We start from the raw sequence: 19,039 nt of genomic DNA on the forward strand, positions 1-19,039 counted from the left end.
TCAGCCCTACACCTGCAAATCGCACCACGCATCCCATCGCACAGCCAGGGACACCCGCATCACCCTCATCCCTCCCCTCATCAGCATCAGCACACGCAGCAACAACAAAAATAGCAGCAGCGGCAGCAGCAGCGGGGGCCAAAAGGCAGGCCGGCAGCTCCAGCCCCATCGCATGGGGGCAAGCCAAGGGCCGCGGGCAGGCACGGCAGGGCAAGCAAAAAAACCCCTGCGCGGCACCCCAGCGCCCCCACAGCGCGCGACGACCAAGTAATTCTCCGTATGCAGCTAGAGGGCACCCACACTTCGCTCCCTTCTAGAAGACTGCAGGGCCAGTTGGGCGTTCTGGAAAACGACGCCGCTCACGCACGTTGCACATCCCCTCGACGGATGTGACGACGCCGCGACTCGTGCCTGCCGGGGTCCGCCGCCGATCATTGTGCCTCCTGGACGTCCTGGCGCTGTCCGCGTGCTGCGCGTTGCCTGCGTTGGTAATTTCGCCCGCCTGAACCAAGCCTGGCCGTGTCGGTGTGTGGTTGGGGCTGAGTCGTGTGTGCGTGCGTGGGCGTGCGTGCTGGTGTTGTGCATTGTAGGTGTGCTTGTTCATGCTGCGCTGCGGTGCGCTGATGGGCATTGTTGTGATGGCGCGTGGGGTTGGGCGTTTTGTCGACCTTGCGCTCTTTGAGACGCCGTTGCTTTGATATGAGCGGACGAGACAAGCAATGAGCTTCATGCTCTCTGGTCATGTATCAACGGTTCGAAAGAAAGCGGCTTTGTTCACGATAGATCAGCAATGGAGACGCAACGGTAAGTTCAATTTCTAGCATTCCGGCGTTTCCTATATACGCCCGTCCACTACAATTGAGAGAAGGATTAATAGGTAGTATTCTGCGTGAGAAGAGAGCCTCGGCTTTAACCTTTAAACGGCCCTAGTATGTATATAGACTGCGTGACCGCTTCCACAGCAAACGGCAAACAACCCACAACAAACGGTCATAGAGTAGAGATGTCCTTTCCACAACTCTGCCAAAACGACCTCCACACACCCTAACCACACAAGCACAAGCACACTCCCCCCAACCCACCCTCAACACATCAATCAACCGCCCAACCCAACCCAACCCACACCACCACCGCACCACCACCGCCCACCACACCACCTCCTCCCACACGCACATCCACATCCACGCACACAAGAACCCTCAACCCCCGCCCCAAACCGCCCCAAAAGACGCAAGACACAAGACGCAAACGCAAGACGCAAACGCAAGCGACCCAGCTAACCGCCACGAACACATGGCGCCTGCGCCCACGCCCACGCCCACGCCCGCACCACCCCGCGCGCCGCGACCCGGCTACGCAGCGCACTCTAGTGCCCGTGCCGGCGCCACACTGCTGCCCACGTGCGACGAGGACGTGGTAGGCACCTAGGTAAGTATTTAGGGCTTTTGCTTGCTGGTTGATCAGCCCACCTGCCTGCTTGTCCGTCCGACTCCGGCCGACTTTTTGTTCGTTATTTCGTCCCGTTGCCTTGTCTTGTCTTGGCTTGGCTTGCCTTTGGTGCTGTGGGTTAAGCCATGGTCATGCCATACCATGGAATATAGGATAGGTTAGGTTGGGCTGTGTTAATTCATGCCGAGTTATAGCTGCCACGGCGCTGCTCTACCCTACGCTGCGCTTCACTTCGGTGTGCTATGAACTGCCCGGATCGGAGGAGAGAGGAGCAGGAGGGGAGGGGGCCCGGGGGCACGTCAATCTAGTCCGCGCGCGCCGGCAGCTCCGAACGCCCTCCGTGGGCACTGTAGGTCAGTGGCCACGGCGTCACGGCGTCACGGCGCCACGGCGCCACGCCCGTGATTGTTGAGTGATACAAAAGATGAGCCTGTGTGTGTGCTGAGTGATGAGTGATGAGTGATGAGCCAAGCCCGTACAATGTACGACGGCAGCAGCTTCTCCGCCTTCGTCCGAGACCCTTCTCTTTTTTCGCCTCGTGCTTGCTTGCTTACTCCGCTCCGTCCTTTTTAGAAACTATTTCATTTCTCTATCTCTGCTCCTTTCGGCCCCGCCGACGCCGACGACACACCCCGACGGCCCGTGTAGAGCTAGCGCTGTGCCCTTAAGGCTGTTTACTTTCTTCTTATTCCTCTCTGAGTACTTCTCTTCGCCTTTGACTGACTGATTGCGAGATAAGGTTTCAAAAAGCGAGGAAAGAGAAGGCCCGATCTCACGGGCCATCGTTGGTATATCCAATGCCCAGCATCATTTCCCTTTCTCCCACCTGTGGGTTGTGTCTTCTCTCTGTGTGTGTTGTGATCTTTCCCTTCTCCCATGTCCCTTCCGCCCACCCACCTCCCATGAGAACCATCCCGCTTGTGCCCGCCCAATAGTATACCGCCTCCGGCCCAGAACAAAAAAAATGATGAAATACAGTAGCGAAAAATGAAGAGTGACGCGTAACCCGCAGAGAGGACAAGAGACTAAAACGACAAAAGCCAGCAGAGGAGAAAAAAAAAAAAAAAAAAAAAAAAAAAAAAAAAAAAAAAAAAAGAGAGAAAAAATATTTGTGAAACCAATACCGTCCGCTCCGTAAGATCAACTGCAAGCAAGCACTATGAATGTTAGGGGGGGTTGCTGATTAGGTCGGCCACCATCGGCCTGAAAGCCCGCCTCTTGGGCCCGCAACGGCGCGCGTGCACGCACCAGCACACCGTCGCTCGACCAGCGGGTGTAGTGTGTATAGTTGATGGACATGATGTGACGACCAGATGATGAAATGCGAGGGGAAAACGACGGGAACAAGATAAAAAAAGAAGAAAACGAAGACGCTCATCAAGCGTGTAGCTGGCGCACGCTCGCGCGCTACACGCACGAACCAAAGAAGGAAATTAGGGGACAGAAATGAAAAAGCAAACGAAATCAGACAGCGATGGAAAAATAGCATACAGCCTCCAGACGAAACCAGACCAACAGAGGAAAAACGACTAACGGGAGACGAAAGCAGAGAGCCACCAGGGGAACCCACCGCCTACCAGGAATGCAACAAAGGGAAGAAAGAGTAAAGGGGATATGATATGACGAGGGAACTTTTTCGATGGTTTGAGCCGCAATCGCGGGGGTGCCGAATCGACCGTAGTATGAAACACCCCTGCCATATTAATTTCCCCACAGGTAATTGGTCCCGAAAAACGCCCTGGAACTCCAATGCTTGCAGGCTCTGCTGGACCCCTCGTTCGAAAACCCGTGAACGCATTTGTTGATGGAAGACTAGATCGAAATTGGTTTCGTAATGTATATCGGCCGTACGGTGGCGATTGTATTAGGATGTGCCCAGGGGGTGCGGCTGCGCACAGATGGTTCTTGTTTGCGGCGATTGACGGGAGAGGCTTGTGGGATGGGGAGCGTGGTATGGTAGCGTAGGGCGATCATAAGATGCCCGAGTCTTTGAGCGCATTCTGCAGAATGGTTTCTTTGACGGCCGCAAAGACTAGCCGGATATTCGACGTGTCGGTGGCTTGCGTCAGGCTAGGTTTCACGTCAGCCAAGCCATGTCGAGGAATCTGGAACACGTTTCGACTTACTGCGGATAGAGGTTGAGATGCGCCCGATTCACCTGGTTGAATCTCCAAAGGAGGTACTTGGCTGCGCGGTTGACATCGTTGCCACCCGAATAGTCGGGGAAGTAGTTTCCGAGTGGTGACCGGGCCAGCTTGGCCTTGAAAAGATCCACTTTGTTGAGGAAAAGGATAATGCTGGTCCGCATGAACCATCGGGAGTTGACAACGGAGTCGAAAAGCACCAGGCTTTCCATCATGCGGTTCTGGATGCTCTCGTCAGCGAAACCTTGGCTGGATGCTGGGCATCACTAGGCACCTACCTGGCTGCTCTCCTCAAGCAAAACTTGGTCGTACTCGCTCAGCGCGACGCAGAATATGATGGATGTCACATTCTCGAAACAATGAATCCACTTCTTCCGCTCGCTTCGCTGGCCGCCCACGTCGAACATGCTGCAACCGGTCAGCGGAAGTCCCCTAGGTTAGGGGACGTTCAGCGGGCTTACTGGATGCTCAGTTGGCCCATGGTAAACCGCGTCTCGTAGATACCAGTGGTCTTCGTGCGGGCGCGGAGGACATCCGACTCGATAGGGATGTAATCGGGCGCGGCTATCCTCGAGACCTCGTCGAAGAAACTGTCATTTGTTCAGCGCAACATTCGGTCGACCGGGGGGGCGGGAAGCCTTACTAGGGCGCCGAATCCATCAGGTAGAACTCGCTGGAGCGCTCCAACACCTTCTGCATGCACGGGTCTCGCCACACCGAGCTGATGGCGGTTCCAACCTTGGAGTCAAGCGGTTTCTCGGGATCCGGGTCGACCGTGTACTCCATGAGGTAGTCGCAATACTCGGAGTTGCCTGGAAGTTGCGGCGCAATATCGAACTGTCTCATGGCTCCAATGAGCGACTTTGCGCAGTCGATGACGTTCTTGTAGATTGTGAGCCGGTACATTGAGAGCTCCTCCACGGTGTAGCCGTTCTGATGTATTATCTTCATCTGCTTGACTATCGTCGACTTGCCGCTCTCGCCGGAGCCTGTGAGCCTCTGGTTAGCATGCATGCGCGTAGGCAGATGCGGCTTAGAGGGCAGCGTTACCCAACAGTAGGATCTTGCATTCTCGCCGCAGCCGCCGCGAGTCCTCCTCGAGCTTCCTGTCAATTGCCTGGCTGCGCTTCTTCTGCTCCGCATCTTCGGTGTTACTGCTCATGCAAATGCCCATCCTGAGTGGTCGGCGCCGACGAATCCGGCGACAAAGGAAGCGGTCGGGCAGGAGGCACGTGTGGGCGGCGACCGGCGGCGACGGCGACACGGAAGAGAAGGGCGGTCACGGAATTGCGGAGGGACGACGAGAACGAGCGATTTGGCGGGGGCGAGGATCGGGGCCGTGGGGTCGCGGCGTCGCGGTGTCGGGCGTGGCGGCGCTTCGGCGCAAGATGATGTCGACGAGGGATGCGGGAGAGACGGCGCGATGGGACGGTAGCGGGCGGTAGCGGGCGGAGAGACAGTGATGGGGGGGGGATGGGGCTACGGGCGAGGTCGAGGTCGAGCGAGTGTGTCGGCGGGTTGGTGGGTGGTGGGTGGGTTGTTGGGTCCTGTCGGGGTCGGGTCGGGTCGAGAGGAGAGAGAGAGGGCTGAGAGTGGGTTCGAGGTAAGATGTTGCGGTGATGTGCAGGCGTAAGTAGTCCCTGTCCGGTCGCGTCTGTGCGCCTTGCCTTGCGACAGCTGTGCTTGACGAGAGAGAGAAGAGCGGGCTCGAGGGCAGGGCGATTCAAATAGGGTGGGCGGAGCAAAAAGCGGTAGGGGGCGTGGTCAAGCCAGGCGCGTCGTCGTCAGTCAGTCGGTGAAGAGAAGAAGAAGAGAGAGAGAGAGAGAATGTGTGTATAGAGAGGGCAGAGAGAGAGATGGATGGTGACGGTGCCAGGGAGGCGGGCCGGCGTCTTCCAGCAGCAGGCAGGCGGGCGGGCAGCGAGACAGTCGTCGAGGGCCTAGGGGGCGGGTCATCAGCGCCATAATGCCATTCACCATTCCTGCTGGCCAGCCCAATTTGCAGTGCAACCCTTTCTTCATTAGTTAACGGGCGCGCTGTGACCCGCCGCGTTTCATCGCCCGCGCCAGGATGCAATTGTCGCAAATGGCATCGCACTCGACTCGGCCCTTTCCGCCCAAGCCCGTGACACTGCTTAAGCCGTTGCCCAGTGCATGCCCGGTCGGTGACGTCGCCGCTCAACCTAGCCTCCGCAGAGTCTGATCGCGCGCCGATTTGCCTAGTAAACTAGCACCTGCTGCCACGCCTGCGCCGGGCGACAAACTTCCCATCCATCCACTCTTCCTGTTCTTCTCGACCGCTGCCAATTCGCTCGCACCCGTTCGCTCCCACGGCCACCCACGCCCCGAGCCGCCACTCCTCACTTCCCTCTCTCTCTACTCCATCACTCTCCATCTCTCGACCCGCCGCCACACCCCTCCCTCCCACTTCCACCCCAAGTCACCCCTCAAAATGGCCGAATTCGTGCGCGCCCAGATCTTCGGCACCACCTTCGAGATAACGAGCAGGTACGCTTTCGCTCCCGCTCTCGCCGCTCCAATGCGCCTGCTGACTCTGTTCCGCCGCCCAGGTACACCGACCTGCAGCCCGTCGGTATGGGCGCCTTTGGTCTTGTCTGGTAAACGCCCCTCTCCGCGCAACCTCCCGCTGGACGCGTCATACTGAACAATGTCTGCAGTTCGGCCAAGGACCAGCTCACCGGCCAGGCCGTCGCTGTCAAGAAGATCATGAAGCCCTTCAGCACCCCCGTCCTCTCCAAGAGAACGTATCGCGAGCTGAAGCTGCTGAAGCATCTCAGGCATGAGAATGTAAGCGCCCGCGCTCCCGCGGTCTAGCCCCTGGGCTGCCCCGCTAACCCGTTCCAAAGGTCATCAGTCTTAGCGACATCTTCATCTCCCCGCTGGAAGACATGTAGGCCAACGCCCCATCGCGCCACTTTTTTTTCGCCATGCTTACCCACCATCTAGCTATTTCGTCACCGAGCTTCTCGGCACCGACCTTCACCGTCTGCTCACCTCGCGACCTCTCGAGAAGCAGTTCATCCAGTACTTCCTGTACCAGATTCTGGTGAGCGCCCACTGCGCCGCGCATACCCATGGTGTTTGCTGACGCTCTTCTAGCGCGGACTGAAATATGTCCACTCCGCGGGTGTCGTTCACCGTGACCTGAAGCCCAGCAACATTCTGATCAACGAGAACTGTGATCTGAAGATTTGCGACTTCGGATTGGCCCGCATCCAAGACCCGCAGATGACCGGATATGTCTCTACGAGATACTACAGGGCTCCGGAGATTATGCTCACGTGGCAAAAGTACGACGTGGAGGTTGATATCTGGAGCGCGGGCTGCATCTTCGCCGAGATGCTCGAGGGCAAGCCCTTGTTCCCCGGCAAGGATCACGTCAACCAGTTCTCCATCATCACGGAACTCCTGGGTACTCCTCCGGACGATGTGATTCAGACCATCTGCAGCGAGAATGTAGGATATCCCCCCAGATTCGCTCGCGGAGCAGCTGCTGACCACCGCGTACCAGACCCTGAGATTCGTCCAGTCGCTGCCCAAGCGTGACCGCCAGCCCCTTGCCCAGAAGTTCAAGAACGCAGATCCGCTTGGTAAGTCGATGCGCATTGTCACACAGAGCCCAGCTGATTGTTGTAGCTATCGACCTCCTTGAGAACATGCTCGTCTTCGACCCGAAGAAGCGCGTGCGGGCCGGTGATGCTCTCGCCCACCCTTACCTTTCGCCTTACCACGACCCGAGTGACGAGCCGGTTGCGGAGGAGAAGTTCGATTGGTCATTCAACGATGCTGACCTCCCGGTGGACACCTGGAAGATCATGATGTATGATGGCCCCGCCGCGCAGTTGATGGGCGCCTTGCTAATTACGAATGTCGCAGGTACTCCGAGATCCTCGACTACCACAACGTGGACGCCCAGAGCGCCGATGTCGACGCCAACGGTGCCAGCTAGTTTGAACGCCTTTTAACGACCATGAGCATTTTCACGCGGCCTTACCACTCGATATTCCCCGGCATCGGACATTCTCTGTGTACCGGAGTGGCAGTGTCGCAAGTTCACTCTAGCACTTTCTTTTACCCCAAACTCAACAACAGTAATCGATTTCCAATCTTGTTGCTTGTGCTTAGAAAGCTACGACCACAGACTTTGGATGGCGAAGACATTCCATGAAGCATGAAAGCGGCGAACCAGCAAACGGGATGGGATTCGTGGAGCTGCCGGCTATTCTGGCGGCTTATCTGTGTGACGAAAGACGGCATGAATGAACGGAGCCATTAGCAGGGTTTCTGAGTTTTTTTTTTTTTTTTTTTTTTTTTTTTTTTTTTTTTTTTAACTTTGTTTCGTGTTTTTTCCTAATCAGCATGCATAGATGACGCAATAACAATGAGTCTCCCAGGGTGTCCAACCTGTTGATTGCGCGGTTGTCTCCGTTTCAGCGCGGAGACGTGGAGAGCCAGTCGAGTTGCAGTGCGGATGTGGCTGTGCGATCGTCGAAGCGCCCCGAGATCAGCGGGTGGCGACGTATCTCCCAGCAACGTGTGTACGACTGTCCCGCCCAGAGGGCTCCTTCAATTACATAGTAGCGATTGACGCGCCCAGCCACATGGGATCTGCAACAATAGAGGCTACCCACCAATCTACATGTCAAATACAGACAACGGACTTGACATCCGGACAAGTGGTGCGAAAGCGTGCTACGGTAGCCAGTGCCCACCCTACGGGCTCCGTAGCAGGTTCTAGACCGGCGCGGAGCCCAACGGACCATTACTTTTTCGTCGGAAGGGCAGCAGCGCGAGCTCCGACACAAAAGCGCCCAGCTGAAAGGGAGCGTGGGAGGGACAGCGCGCGGGTAATGGAACACACGACGCCACGTCTATTTTTCGCAGCGCTGCGCGACAAGGAGATTCCGAATCCCTGCACCGCCGGCCGAAAGCAGCCACGAGGCGACGAGATGGGCGACGAGGCGTGGAGGGGCATCCATGCCATACCCCGCCTGGCCTGCCCGCGCGATGATGGGCCGACGTTCATCCGACTAGACTTCGATCTTAACCTGGGTTCTTGGGTTGGTTGGTGATCGATCAGTCGGGCCTCCAACACTGCTCCAACTTTTTTTTGGTGTTTGGGCCTTGGGGCCTTGGGGCCTTGGGGCCCCGCTTTAGCCGGATGGATCCTCGCGACCGGCCTCGCGTCGCGTCGCATCGATGCACCACCGCTGCCCGGTCTGTATCGTGGTCAGCGGGCGCGCGTGTCGCTGGCGAGAAGAGGCTTGCATAAAGCTAGCTCGTCATCCGCGTGAATGGAGGGGTGCTTTGCTTGCTCGTTCGCGTGCGTCTTTGGCACATCGTCGATTTATCGCAATTTTTTCGAAGTCGACGGCGAGACTGTCGTCGGCTGTCAGACGCCGGCCAATCGTACTTTGCGGCAGGGCACTGAGTGGGTGCTTGATGTGTACGCACCTGATCTTTTGCGGTTGCCCACGTGATTGACTGCGCCGTAGGTGGTATGGAGAACTGCATCGCCGGCTTTCTAGGCCCTGCGTCTTTGTCTTGAGCGGCTATGCTGATACATTCAGGGAAAGGAGGAAGACAAATCTTCTCTACAAATCTATAGAGTATGTACTTTCTTCGCCAAAGCCGATGCCGAATTCTCCATCAGCAAGGGACTCAACTGCCTTCGCCTACCGTTCTACAAGGTATCACCACTTTAAAGATGACATGAACTCTAAAACATTAAAAGAGAAGGAATTCAAGCATATGCATCAGGGAGTCGGCCTCTGCGCCAAGCACAAAACCTATACTATCCATGCCGTACTCGGACAACACTCACCAATCACGCAGCATTCTGGGGTCACAGGGTCCATCACGACCGCGCTATCTGGGCATGGGAGCAGATATCTGCTTGCTACCTTGGGCCGCTGGATATACCCAATCAACGAGCAGTGCGGTTCCGAACACTGGCTGCTTCTCGCTTTCTACGATGGGACTGAGCCGGCTATCCGTGGAATCGTCACACACTATTATATTTTTGGCCTGCATGGCAACACGTCCGCGATGGAGTAGAGGTACTTTGACAAAGCCCCTTGTCTGCTCTAAGCCTACGCAACTCAGTGCAGAAGATGCTAGCTATTAGCATGCTTTCATTGAAGCAAGCCGCCAATACGTAGCTAAAATAAAACGCCCAGGAATCGCCGTAGAAACTTCCCGCTGTCATTTGAAGCGCAAAGTTTCCCAAGAACCGAAGAAGCAAATTTCTAAGAGCATACGTAATCTAACTATCAAGGAATTCGTCTCAAGCATCGAAGTGGAAAAATACCCCCGAAACAAGATACCTATCCCAAAGAAAACCCATCAGTGGAATAATAGGACAAGATAGCCGTGAAGCACAGCATCTATTCTATTTCCATGCAATCCGAGTCGGAATCTTCGATAATTACCACCGGATCCTCGTTTTTGGGATATAACGACCTTCGCATTGAGATTTCTTTCTAAATTCGCATCAGGAGTCGACAACAAATACTGGGAAAACTGTCTGAAGCAGGTCAAGCTATCCTTCATATGTTGAGTCCCTTGAAACAAAACGAAGAACTTCAGCCTGAATCCAGTTTCTCCACCAAGCTTGCTGGCAACATGCTCGCGGATCCGGGGATCGATCTCGTTGCTGCTTGCCTTTTTCGAGCCTGAACATTTCATCCTGATGGGCTGAAGCTCGGTTTGGCTTGGAAGTTGGTTGTGGAAGACTATGTGCAGCTTGACGGGTGAGCTGTCGTTGTTGCTTCCCCATCGCGGATCTAGGTCCGCGTGGCAGGGTTGCTTGGCCATTTCACACTCGCAAGCACTGCTGTCTGGAACCGTAGTCGAATTGCGGTTGCGGTTACTGGAGCGGATGTTATCGTTGTGGACGAGCGGCACACGCCTTTTGTCGGCGGAGCCGAGCTGGTAGACAGTGTCTTGGCTACCCGCCGGCACCTTGAGCTTCTGTATCCGTTCGCTGATCTCCTCTTCGATGGCTTCTTTCTTGTCGAATGCTTCGAGGTCGGGCAAAAGCTCAACACCGTGGTATGAGACGAGCGATTGTCTGTTGTCTGGCCTTTTGGTGGCTTTCCCCTCCAACGTGAAGTCAGAAAGATAGTAGTTTATCCGGCCTTTTCCACGCACTGTCGCATATATGGCACTTGAGGCGCCTCGGTACCTCCCAACGACTAGGCGGGTCGCCCCAGTTTTTGAAGCCCGATTGGTGCCGACTCCGGTGATTATGTCTATGACGGCCTGCGTAGGGCGATGGAGAGTTGTATCATTCGTCCTAAGCCTATCATCATTTTCGACGTGGCTTCCTCTCGGTATTGCGGTGCGGTTGATGTGGCCACCTCGAGCTTAAGGAATGTTAGCATCTATCCCCACACTCCAAGTTCTAGAACATTGATAAACAAACTCTTACCGGTAGTGGCACTAGTCGCTTTGCCTGTAGCTGCGGGAATAGTACTAGGTCCGCCGTTCTGGCTATTAAATTCCGCGTATACTGTTGGATACGCTCTAGAACCCCAAGAAATAGGCGATAGAAAGGACGGAGTAAAAAGTGAATTCCCGTTATTATGACTAAAATGGGTATTGAAATCCTTTTCCGGCTTGTCGTAAATTGATCTCGTTATACTGCAAAGTTTCTGTTTGAATGTTAGTATTCTGCTTACAAGGGTGAGGTGAGAAAATGAACTCCTACCTCATATGAAATAATCTCTGGATCTAGACATGAAATCCGCCATGTTGGGCTGTCGTTGCTACCGAGCAGCCCGATTTTGACTGTCGGCATAGAGTGTCTGTTCTGATAAACTGGCTCCTGGGCTCAGATTAAGGCGTGGATGTGTAAAGGTGAAGGTTTAGATGAGAGCGGACAGAAGCAAAGTGGCTCTTAAGGAAGAAAGGGCCCTCGTGACTGTAAACGACTTAACAAACAGTTGCTGTTAAAGGCGGTTAGACACCAACATGTTTTCGTCAAAGCAATCAAAGATCGTTTTAGTTTACAAAGCAAAGAAAAAGTAAAGCCGCCAAAGTCCAATAAAAAGAGCAAAGCTCTAATCATGGTAGCAAGGAGTTGGACTCGTCCGTAACCCATCCCCATCCGTGGAGAATCGCAGGGGTAAAGACGCCAAAGTTTAACCAAAAAAGGAAAACCAGGGAATTAGTGCAGTAAGATGCTGGACTCGTCTAGAAACGATCCATGAAAAACAAAGCAAGTGAAGCAATCTTTTCAACGCATAAAGAAAGGGTAAACTCGCTAAAATCTACCGGAAAAGTGAAACAAGCCCTAATGGTAAGAAAAAACTTGTTCAAACCCCATCAATGAAAGAAAGCTGCTGATGTAGCAATTGTCTGACGCCTTCTGGAATCTAATCGAACAAAATGTGTCTCGGGATTTGTAATAGCGGATTTCAGAAGCCGTCCAGCCCCAATGACTCCCATTATTCCAGAGGAATGTCGAGACGTGAACGTCCTTTCAACCATCTCCAAGGTCGCCGAAGAGATCATAAGTTGGCGAGGGAGCATAAGTAGAAGGAGAAGGCGAGGCTCCAAAAGAAGAATGCGTCGATGCCCTAGACTGCGTCGATGCCCTAGACTGCGTCGATGCCTTAGACTGCGTCGATGCCTTAGACTGCGACAAGTTACCACGTCTGTTGTCCTCGGAATTCTCGTCCTCGGCGCTCACCACCACTTTTGCCCTCAACCATCTTCCCAGAGCTGAAGTGTTAAGGGACAAGAGATACTTGTAGAAGTAATTGCTGTTGGACGTACAATCCTTCATATGGTATGATCCTTGGAAATACAGGAACATTCTATACTTGAACCTTGTGCCTATGGGGAGCTTGCCGGCGATACAGTTGCGTATTTCATCAACAACGACGGTGTCGGTCGCCCGTTCCATCCCTTTACGCCTCAATATCTCATCTCCAAGCCTAAGCAAGGTTCTAGGTAGTTTTTTTATCAAACTCCACTCGGATATAGACAGATGAGTATATGTCAAGAATGCTTCCCCATTTTAGATCTTCATCGGCATAGCAGTGGCCTCCTGCGATCTCACACTCACAATGTTGGGGTGAGTCTAGAAGAGCAGGCGGCTCCAGTGAAAGACCAGCATTCTCAGCACCCGGCATTCCGCCCTCGGTGCCTGCAGATCGGGAAGAGGGTTCCGAGATAAGACCAGAATCTTCAAAGTCATTGGGAACCGGTTGATTCTCATTGTTTGGATGTTGAGAAGTAGGTTCCAGAAAAGAATCAACATCTTCAGTGTCCTCGAGGGAGTCCATATGCAGCCGGAAAGCCTCCTGCAGCTTACTCCAGTTGCCTTCAAACTCCTTGTATGCTGGAAGGTAAGAAACGTCCTCAGGCTCAACTTTTCTTAAGTTGAAGTCATATTGCGATGAATCGGTATTGGTGAGAGCCTCTTTATGGATATCTTCCCATAGTAGTTGATGGCGTACGGTATATGCGATGCCGGGACGTTGTCGAAACACGTTAATCTTAGCGGCGTTCTTTCTACCACGCAAATGAGGAAGGGGCGTCTTCAGCTCACCAACCAAAAACTTGTTGGAAGTACCTGGTAGTGATTGAAATCGCCGGATATCGTACGGCGAAATATCTGCCGCTGCTCTCTGTTCATGTGTATCCGGCGTTCTAGACTCAGAAATAAAATTCCCGAATCTTTTGGATTCTAACTCTTCGATTTGACGGGCCATTTCAGCATAAATAGCTTCTTTTTCACCGTGCTGGGCTATTTCTGGAAAGAACACAACATTATCGAAGCCTGTGTTACAGTAGGTGTGTGGCTTTGGTGTTACTTTGCCCTCTAAGTCGTAGTTAGTAAAGTAATACCGAAACTTCTTCTGGCCTATAACTGGCGTGGCATAAACAGCACATTTGCTGCCCTTCAGCCTGCCAACTACTAGTCGCGTTGCAATCTTCGAATCGCGGTCGGTGCCGTATCCAGTGATGATGTCCAAAATGTCCTGAGATGGACGACGGGGAGGAGGTAATTCAGGCAACCTTGCCCGCTTCATGGCAGGCAATCTTGGTGGCCCAATGGGCCACAACATACTGTCGCCTTCCCTGGCGCGCGTTTTCGTGCCGTGCAGTGTGCCATTGACAGCAACAGTAGGGCCAACAGTCGTGTTGGTACTGGCAGTGGGACAGGGATATTCCGTGGTATTAGCAGGAGTAGAGGAATTTGAAAGCCTTGAGGCAAGACTGGATAGTCTATGATTGCCTCTAGATCCGTAACTAGCAGTACTAGTATTGCTGCTAGCGGCAATGTTGTTGCCAGCGACAACTTTGTCGTGAGTCATAGCATTGTTTTTGACTATAGTGTCACTATGGGCGATAGTGTCACCGTGAGCAATAGTGTTATTGTTGTCAGTGACAGCGTGGTTGTGAGCAGCAGATACGGTATGGGTGTCAGCGACACTCTGCGCAGTAGTATTGTTGTTGTTGACGGCAGCATCGTTGTGAGCGACAAAGGTACTCCCAGTGCTGTTTCCTCCGACAGTGTCATCGGGTGTTATAGGCAGAAACTCAGCGTAAACCGTTACGACGCCTGAATTTGATTCGGTGAAGTAAAGCCGAGCATTCCAAACATTGCGGTGAATGATTGAGCATGCGTGAGCATCATTGTGAAACTGGACCCGGAATTCATTCTCGGGTTTAAGATGTACGAGGTGAGCCACACGGCAGAGTGCCTATTCATACCGTCAGCGTGTTTGTAGCAATAAAAAATTGAACACCGTACCTCGTAGTTGCCAATGGAGTCTTCGGGCTTTGGTATAAGCATAGCATGTTCGTCACTTCCGAACAACCCGATTCCGATGGTTTTCATGGCAGCGGCAGTGGTACCTCAGACTTCTGACGAGGCCCGAGGGTGAGACGAACGCCAGGTGAAGTGACGCGTGAAGCTGACTTGTTCCGACCGGCAGTAAAGGCAATTGAGAAAGGGTAAAGTGAACTGAATCAGAGAGTGCGCGAGCACATGCCCAGAAGAAGCGCGCGATCGACCAGAAACGACCGACGCAGCTTGAGAAGAGATTGGGTTGAGAAAGGTGTGAGTTGAGAAGGAGCTTGAGACAACACTGACAACTTAACAGGCAGTCGCTACCAAAAGCGGTTAGGCGCCAACAGCAATTTTAACATGCCATAGGCGCGCCATTTTTCGTACAGTGCATAGAACGAAGGAGTTGAAGCGGCTTGACAAAGCGGTCGGTTGCAACAGTTCATCCACCTACGCCATCAAAATGTCAGAGCATTATTACAATTCATGCAGTGGTGGCGCTCTAGTGACTTGATCCACTACGATGTTTTACGAAAACTCATTAGCATGCTTGCAGTGAAGCAATCTCTATTGTACAAAGCAGGAAATAAACTACCAAAGTCCTACTAAAAGAAAAAGCTGCATGGATTAGGTAGAAAGCTGTTAAACTCATCCACACTATCCATAAAGAAAACTAAATGAAAAACTTTTCCAGTATACCGTGCAAGTCGGCAAGAATGAACCCACCAAAAGCTGCCCAAAAAGAAAACTCTTAGGAGGAGTTATGTGACGAATTTCGGGAACCGTCCAAGCTCATCCATAAAGAAAACCAATTGAAAACATGCAAAATGCCCGAGTAAACCTAATACAAGGAAGAGGATTCGTTTGAGACTTCGGGTAAACAGATTTCTGGAAGCATCCAACTCGAAAACACAGCAGTAAGCGTCCGAAGAGCTTAAACAGGAGAACTCGGTGGACTAGTTAGCGGCGAGGTGCTGTGCCTAACAGGTGTGTTTGCCTCGACGATATCTTTGCCGGTTTGTTCGGCGTCTCCCGTAGCCAGTAAGCCACCTTGGCCAACCTGTGTGGTATTGTTCTCGTCTACGTTGCTAATGACGACCTTCACGTCTAGCTGCCTTTTCAGGGTTTTATCGGTAGTCGACAGAAGGTACTGGTAGAAGACGTTCCTATCCTCTGTAGTGTTCCTGGCATGGTTGGATCCCTAGAGGTAGACGAAGACCTTGAATTTGAACTTGGTACCCTCCGGAAGGCTCTCTGTAATGTATTCGCGAAGTACCTCAGCAACCGTTCCTACCGAGTCTGCACATGAGAGTGAGCCCTGAACAGGCTCAAGATGGATTGAAGAGCTCGACAGTTAATTCTCGAAATTTACCAGCAGCTCGACAGGCTCGTATGTTTCAGGATTGCGTCCCCACAATGGATCGAGGTGTGCTCTACAAGATTGCCCCGAGGCTCCACACAAACATGGTGTGATCAGGTCAACTTGAGGAGGAGGTAGCTCCTGAGACGGATCGGCCTCTTCAGTGACCTCAGGAACCGGCAACTCACTCTCAGTGCCTGGGTGAGGGGGAGAGGATTCGGGAGTGTGATCCAAAGAAGGGACAACATCTGACAGACTACTGTCAGTTCCTTGATCGTCCAGAGCTTGACTTTCCTCTGAAGTCGAGTGAATTCCGGTCGCATGCTGCATGATCGCATCCCGAAGTTCCTTATCTGGTCGGCCTTCGAAGTCCTTGTATGCCGGTAGTAGAGTCATTTCATGTTCGTAGACTAAACCGCCATTTAGCGGCCTACTCCCCGGAATCTCTTCAATTATTGTGCCATAGATATCTTCGTGTATCATAGTAACGCGGGAATTTCTGTCGCCTCTGAAGCGAGTGACTGTGACGGCATTGAGCCTATCTCGATTCGGCAGGGGAGATTTCATAACCCCTACAAGATATCTGCCATCCGGGCGCGCCTGGAATCTCTGGACAGTGGTAGGTGAGAAAACCGTGCTTTTGTCTGCCTCGATGGGTACTTTCTTGCTTGCAGGTGCATCGGTTGATGGTATTTGTCCAGCCGATGGAGGCACATCGGGATTCATGACAAGGTCATTCTTTCTCATATCTTCCAGCTTTTGAATTTGGCGAATGACTTTAACTTTGATGGCCTCTTCTGTGTGTAACCGGGCTAGGTCCCGGAAAAAATTGACTTCAGCGTAACCCACATTGTGTGAGCGTGGCAGCCCTACAAAATTGCCATGCATGTCGTAGCGGGAGAGGCTGTATTTTATCGTTTCACGACTTCTAGAAGCGTAGACAGCACGTTCGGTGCCGTCCGTTGAGGTCAGGCTTCCAACTACCAGCCGCGTTGTGTCCTTCGAATTGCGATTGGTACCGTATCCTATGATAGTGTCCATAATACTTTGAGTTGGACGAGTAGGAGGCGGTTTTCGTCGCTTGTGGGGCCTCGAGCTCCTGTTATTATCCCCAGTGCGCTTTCCCGCGCGGTGTGAAGGACTGTTAACAGGAATGGTAAGGGTTTCAGTTGTGTTGGTAATGGGGTTGAGACCTTCGGCAAACTTAGCAAGGGCACCGGGGCGTGTAAACTTCAGGATGACCATACCAGGCCGTCTGTTCCTCTGGGGAGTAACACGAAGACCTCTGGTGTTGATGCTAGCGGCACCGGTGTTCATGTCGGCAACGGCATTAATACCAAAGATATCTCGGTTGTCATTAACAGTATTGTCGTCATCGGAAGTGTCCTTGGCGCTGGTAGCGTTGTCTCCAGCGTCAGTGATACTGCTAGGCACAATGCCTTCACGGGCGGCAGCATCGTTTCCGGTGGTGATCCTCTCGAGTGTTGCAGACAGCTCTTGGTTACGAGGCACAAACTCGGCCAATACCGTCATTAAGTCGTTCGGAGTGCTTGTAGTGTATCCTCCAGCGTTCTATGCAGCGGACTCGACAGGAAGGGAATAATCAGGATGATGAAATCGGACCTCAAAAGCATCCTGGGACTTGTTGTATAACCTATGCGCCATAATGCAAAGTGCCTGTCCAGGAAGTTAGCATAATACTTTTATAGGATGAAGTAAACTACAAACTTCGTATTTTCTGATTTTGGCTGCTGAAAACAGCGTCGGACTAACATCACTCCCGAATAGTTCAATCTGGACGAACTCCATTGAGCCCATTGTGACGGTGACTTCAGGCAAGCCAAGCTTTACAAAGCCGGTTGGGTGTTGTAGCTAAGCTCTACGTCAACGGTTATGTGTAGAACGTTGCAGCGACAGTGGCACCTCTGATGCGTCTGAATGGAAAGACAAAGACTAGGCAGGACGGCACCTGTAGCTGATCGCCAGCACCTCCTACGTGGGTCGGCAAGGCGAAGCGGCCGGCAACTAAAGCGAAGAGGCCGGCAACCAGTGCGTTGGAGGCTGAGGAATTGACCGAGAGAAAAACAAAGTTGAAAGTTGAGAAGAGGTGAGTTGAGACAGAGTTTCACATTGGGAAGGTACCTCATGGGCAGGCGGGTTAACTAAGCCTACTAGCGCCTACGGGTTCCTAAGACGGAACCTATGACGTGAGAAGTCGGTCCTGGTAAAGCGACCGACACCAACACCAGTAGCAGTAAGTCCTCTACAGTATTGAGAGACGTTTCCCAAGACGAGCAAAGGTAGATACTTGATCAATTAGAAAAGGGTGGCTTTGAAAGATGCGAATGCGAAGGAGGGATTTAGAAGCCCTAGCGACTGCAAACGCCAAGACAAATAGTCGCAGGCAGGAGCGGCCAGGCGTTAACGAAAACAACATGCACAGAATACCATGCCATGGACACGTCTCTAATGGGATGCTATTGGAGTCCGCTTGCACTAGACGCGGAAAAGCGATTCACTGTTTGCTGGACTGCAGACTCCCGACACCAATAGCGTTAATGCAACGCAGAGCATCGGATTATGAGCAAGGCGAGCGACTCCATTGCTGTCAGTACCCGTTCAGACAGGAGACAAGCTAGAGCCAGTGGCATTGGTCTAGGAATGGGCAACTCAGTCTCCAATGACAGTATAACACCAACGGAACATCACGTCAAGCGGCTTCTCATATCCCAGATATACTGCCTACGCGAGAAGACAGCATCACAGCCACCTGTACAGCCTTCACCATGTCAAAGCAAATAAGAAAAAGCAAAGTGTGAAGCTGGGCGCGAGGAATTGGACGCCGCTTGTCCTCCTAAATTACTATTACCTATGGGGGTATATATGCTGCTATCTAAAAGAACACGTTTTCTCTTTAAGATCCTGTCAGCCAGTATCACTCTAACAACGCACAGCTTCAACCCTACGGTTAGTTGTTACACAATAAACTGACTCCCTTACACCACACGTTCTTCTACTGCAAGGAATTAAGGATCTCAACAAGAAACGTATTCTTTTAGATAGCAGCATATATACCTCTATAGGTAGCAGTAATCTAGGAGGAGAAGCGGCGTCTAATTCCTCGCGCCTAGCTTCACAGTTATGAGCCCGGAATCGCATCCCTTTGCGCCTATTCCCTTTGAGATCAATCTTTGATCAAACCTTATCGGTTCACTCGCTTAATAAGCTAGTGTAACATTTGTTTTAGATGGCGGAAGGCTG

General features: G+C 52.6%; 6 protein-coding genes across 6 annotated transcripts; 2 read left to right on the forward strand and 4 right to left on the reverse strand.

Moving 5' to 3' along the window:
- Nucleotides 1–3,139: 3,139 nt before the first annotated feature.
- On the reverse strand, nucleotides 3,140–5,100 carry K452DRAFT_322799 (uncharacterized protein). The gene is made up of 6 exons (XM_033544555.1): nucleotides 4,644–5,100; nucleotides 4,237–4,582; nucleotides 4,055–4,183; nucleotides 3,872–4,001; nucleotides 3,576–3,814; nucleotides 3,140–3,519 (listed from the first exon to the last, which is right to left on the reverse strand). Exons 1-6 carry the CDS (start codon nucleotides 4,765–4,767, stop codon nucleotides 3,420–3,422), a joined length of 1,068 nt encoding a protein of 355 aa, XP_033391593.1. The 5' UTR covers nucleotides 4,768–5,100; the 3' UTR covers nucleotides 3,140–3,419.
- A 795-nt stretch (nucleotides 5,101–5,895) lies between these two features.
- Nucleotides 5,896–7,902, forward strand: K452DRAFT_292880 (uncharacterized protein). The gene is made up of 9 exons (XM_033541462.1): nucleotides 5,896–6,101; nucleotides 6,164–6,211; nucleotides 6,272–6,401; nucleotides 6,461–6,504; nucleotides 6,561–6,660; nucleotides 6,714–7,070; nucleotides 7,126–7,204; nucleotides 7,251–7,434; nucleotides 7,491–7,902. Exons 1-9 carry the CDS (start codon nucleotides 6,046–6,048, stop codon nucleotides 7,561–7,563), a joined length of 1,071 nt encoding a protein of 356 aa, XP_033391594.1. The 5' UTR covers nucleotides 5,896–6,045; the 3' UTR covers nucleotides 7,564–7,902.
- A 1,267-nt stretch (nucleotides 7,903–9,169) lies between these two features.
- On the forward strand, nucleotides 9,170–9,913 carry K452DRAFT_158096 (glycoside hydrolase family 5 protein). Its single transcript, XM_033535623.1, has one exon. The coding sequence runs from the start codon at nucleotides 9,249–9,251 to the stop codon at nucleotides 9,669–9,671; it is 423 nt and encodes a 140-aa protein (XP_033391595.1). The 5' UTR covers nucleotides 9,170–9,248; the 3' UTR covers nucleotides 9,672–9,913.
- Nucleotides 9,810–10,339, reverse strand: K452DRAFT_292884 (uncharacterized protein). The gene has a single exon (XM_033541463.1). It carries the CDS (start codon nucleotides 10,299–10,301, stop codon nucleotides 9,960–9,962), a length of 342 nt encoding a protein of 113 aa, XP_033391596.1. The 5' UTR covers nucleotides 10,302–10,339; the 3' UTR covers nucleotides 9,810–9,959.
- Nucleotides 10,340–12,099: 1,760 nt separating this feature from the next.
- Nucleotides 12,100–14,469, reverse strand: K452DRAFT_345994 (uncharacterized protein; the record flags this gene model as incomplete). Its single annotated transcript, XM_033545467.1, has 3 exons — nucleotides 12,100–12,556; nucleotides 12,591–14,332; nucleotides 14,383–14,469. 3 exons carry the CDS (start codon nucleotides 14,467–14,469, stop codon nucleotides 12,100–12,102), a joined length of 2,286 nt encoding a protein of 761 aa, XP_033391597.1.
- Nucleotides 14,470–15,619: 1,150 nt separating this feature from the next.
- On the reverse strand, nucleotides 15,620–17,596 carry K452DRAFT_303228 (uncharacterized protein; the record flags this gene model as incomplete). Its single annotated transcript, XM_033542699.1, has 4 exons — nucleotides 15,620–15,717; nucleotides 15,883–17,350; nucleotides 17,402–17,455; nucleotides 17,507–17,596. 4 exons carry the CDS (start codon nucleotides 17,594–17,596, stop codon nucleotides 15,620–15,622), a joined length of 1,710 nt encoding a protein of 569 aa, XP_033391598.1.
- Between the last annotated feature and the right edge of the window lie 1,443 nt (nucleotides 17,597–19,039).

This window comes from Aplosporella prunicola, assembly GCF_010093885.1.
Source record: "Aplosporella prunicola CBS 121167 unplaced genomic scaffold K452scaffold_73, whole genome shotgun sequence".
Classification (NCBI taxonomy): Eukaryota; Fungi; Ascomycota; class Dothideomycetes; order Botryosphaeriales; family Aplosporellaceae; genus Aplosporella; species Aplosporella prunicola.

Coding starts and splice junctions, on each gene's coding strand:
- K452DRAFT_292880 (XM_033541462.1), top strand. CDS start 6,046: ATGGCCGAATTCGTGCGCGCCCAGATCTTCGGCACCACCTTCGAGATA. Junction 7,071..7,125: donor AGACCATCTGCAGCGAGAAT/GTAGGATATCCC, acceptor ACCGCGTACCAG/ACCCTGAGATTCGTCCAGTC. Junction 7,435..7,490: donor GACACCTGGAAGATCATGAT/GTATGATGGCCC, acceptor CGAATGTCGCAG/GTACTCCGAGATCCTCGACT.
- K452DRAFT_158096 (XM_033535623.1), top strand. CDS start 9,249: ATGCCGAATTCTCCATCAGCAAGGGACTCAACTGCCTTCGCCTACCGT.
- K452DRAFT_322799 (XM_033544555.1), bottom strand. CDS start 4,767: ATGGGCATTTGCATGAGCAGTAACACCGAAGATGCGGAGCAGAAGAAG. Junction 4,002..4,054: donor ATGGGCCAACTGAGCATCCA/GTAAGCCCGCTG, acceptor GACCGGTTGCAG/CATGTTCGACGTGGGCGGCC. Junction 3,520..3,575: donor CATCTCAACCTCTATCCGCA/GTAAGTCGAAAC, acceptor CGTGAAACCTAG/CCTGACGCAAGCCACCGACA.
- K452DRAFT_292884 (XM_033541463.1), bottom strand. CDS start 10,301: ATGAAATGTTCAGGCTCGAAAAAGGCAAGCAGCAACGAGATCGATCCC.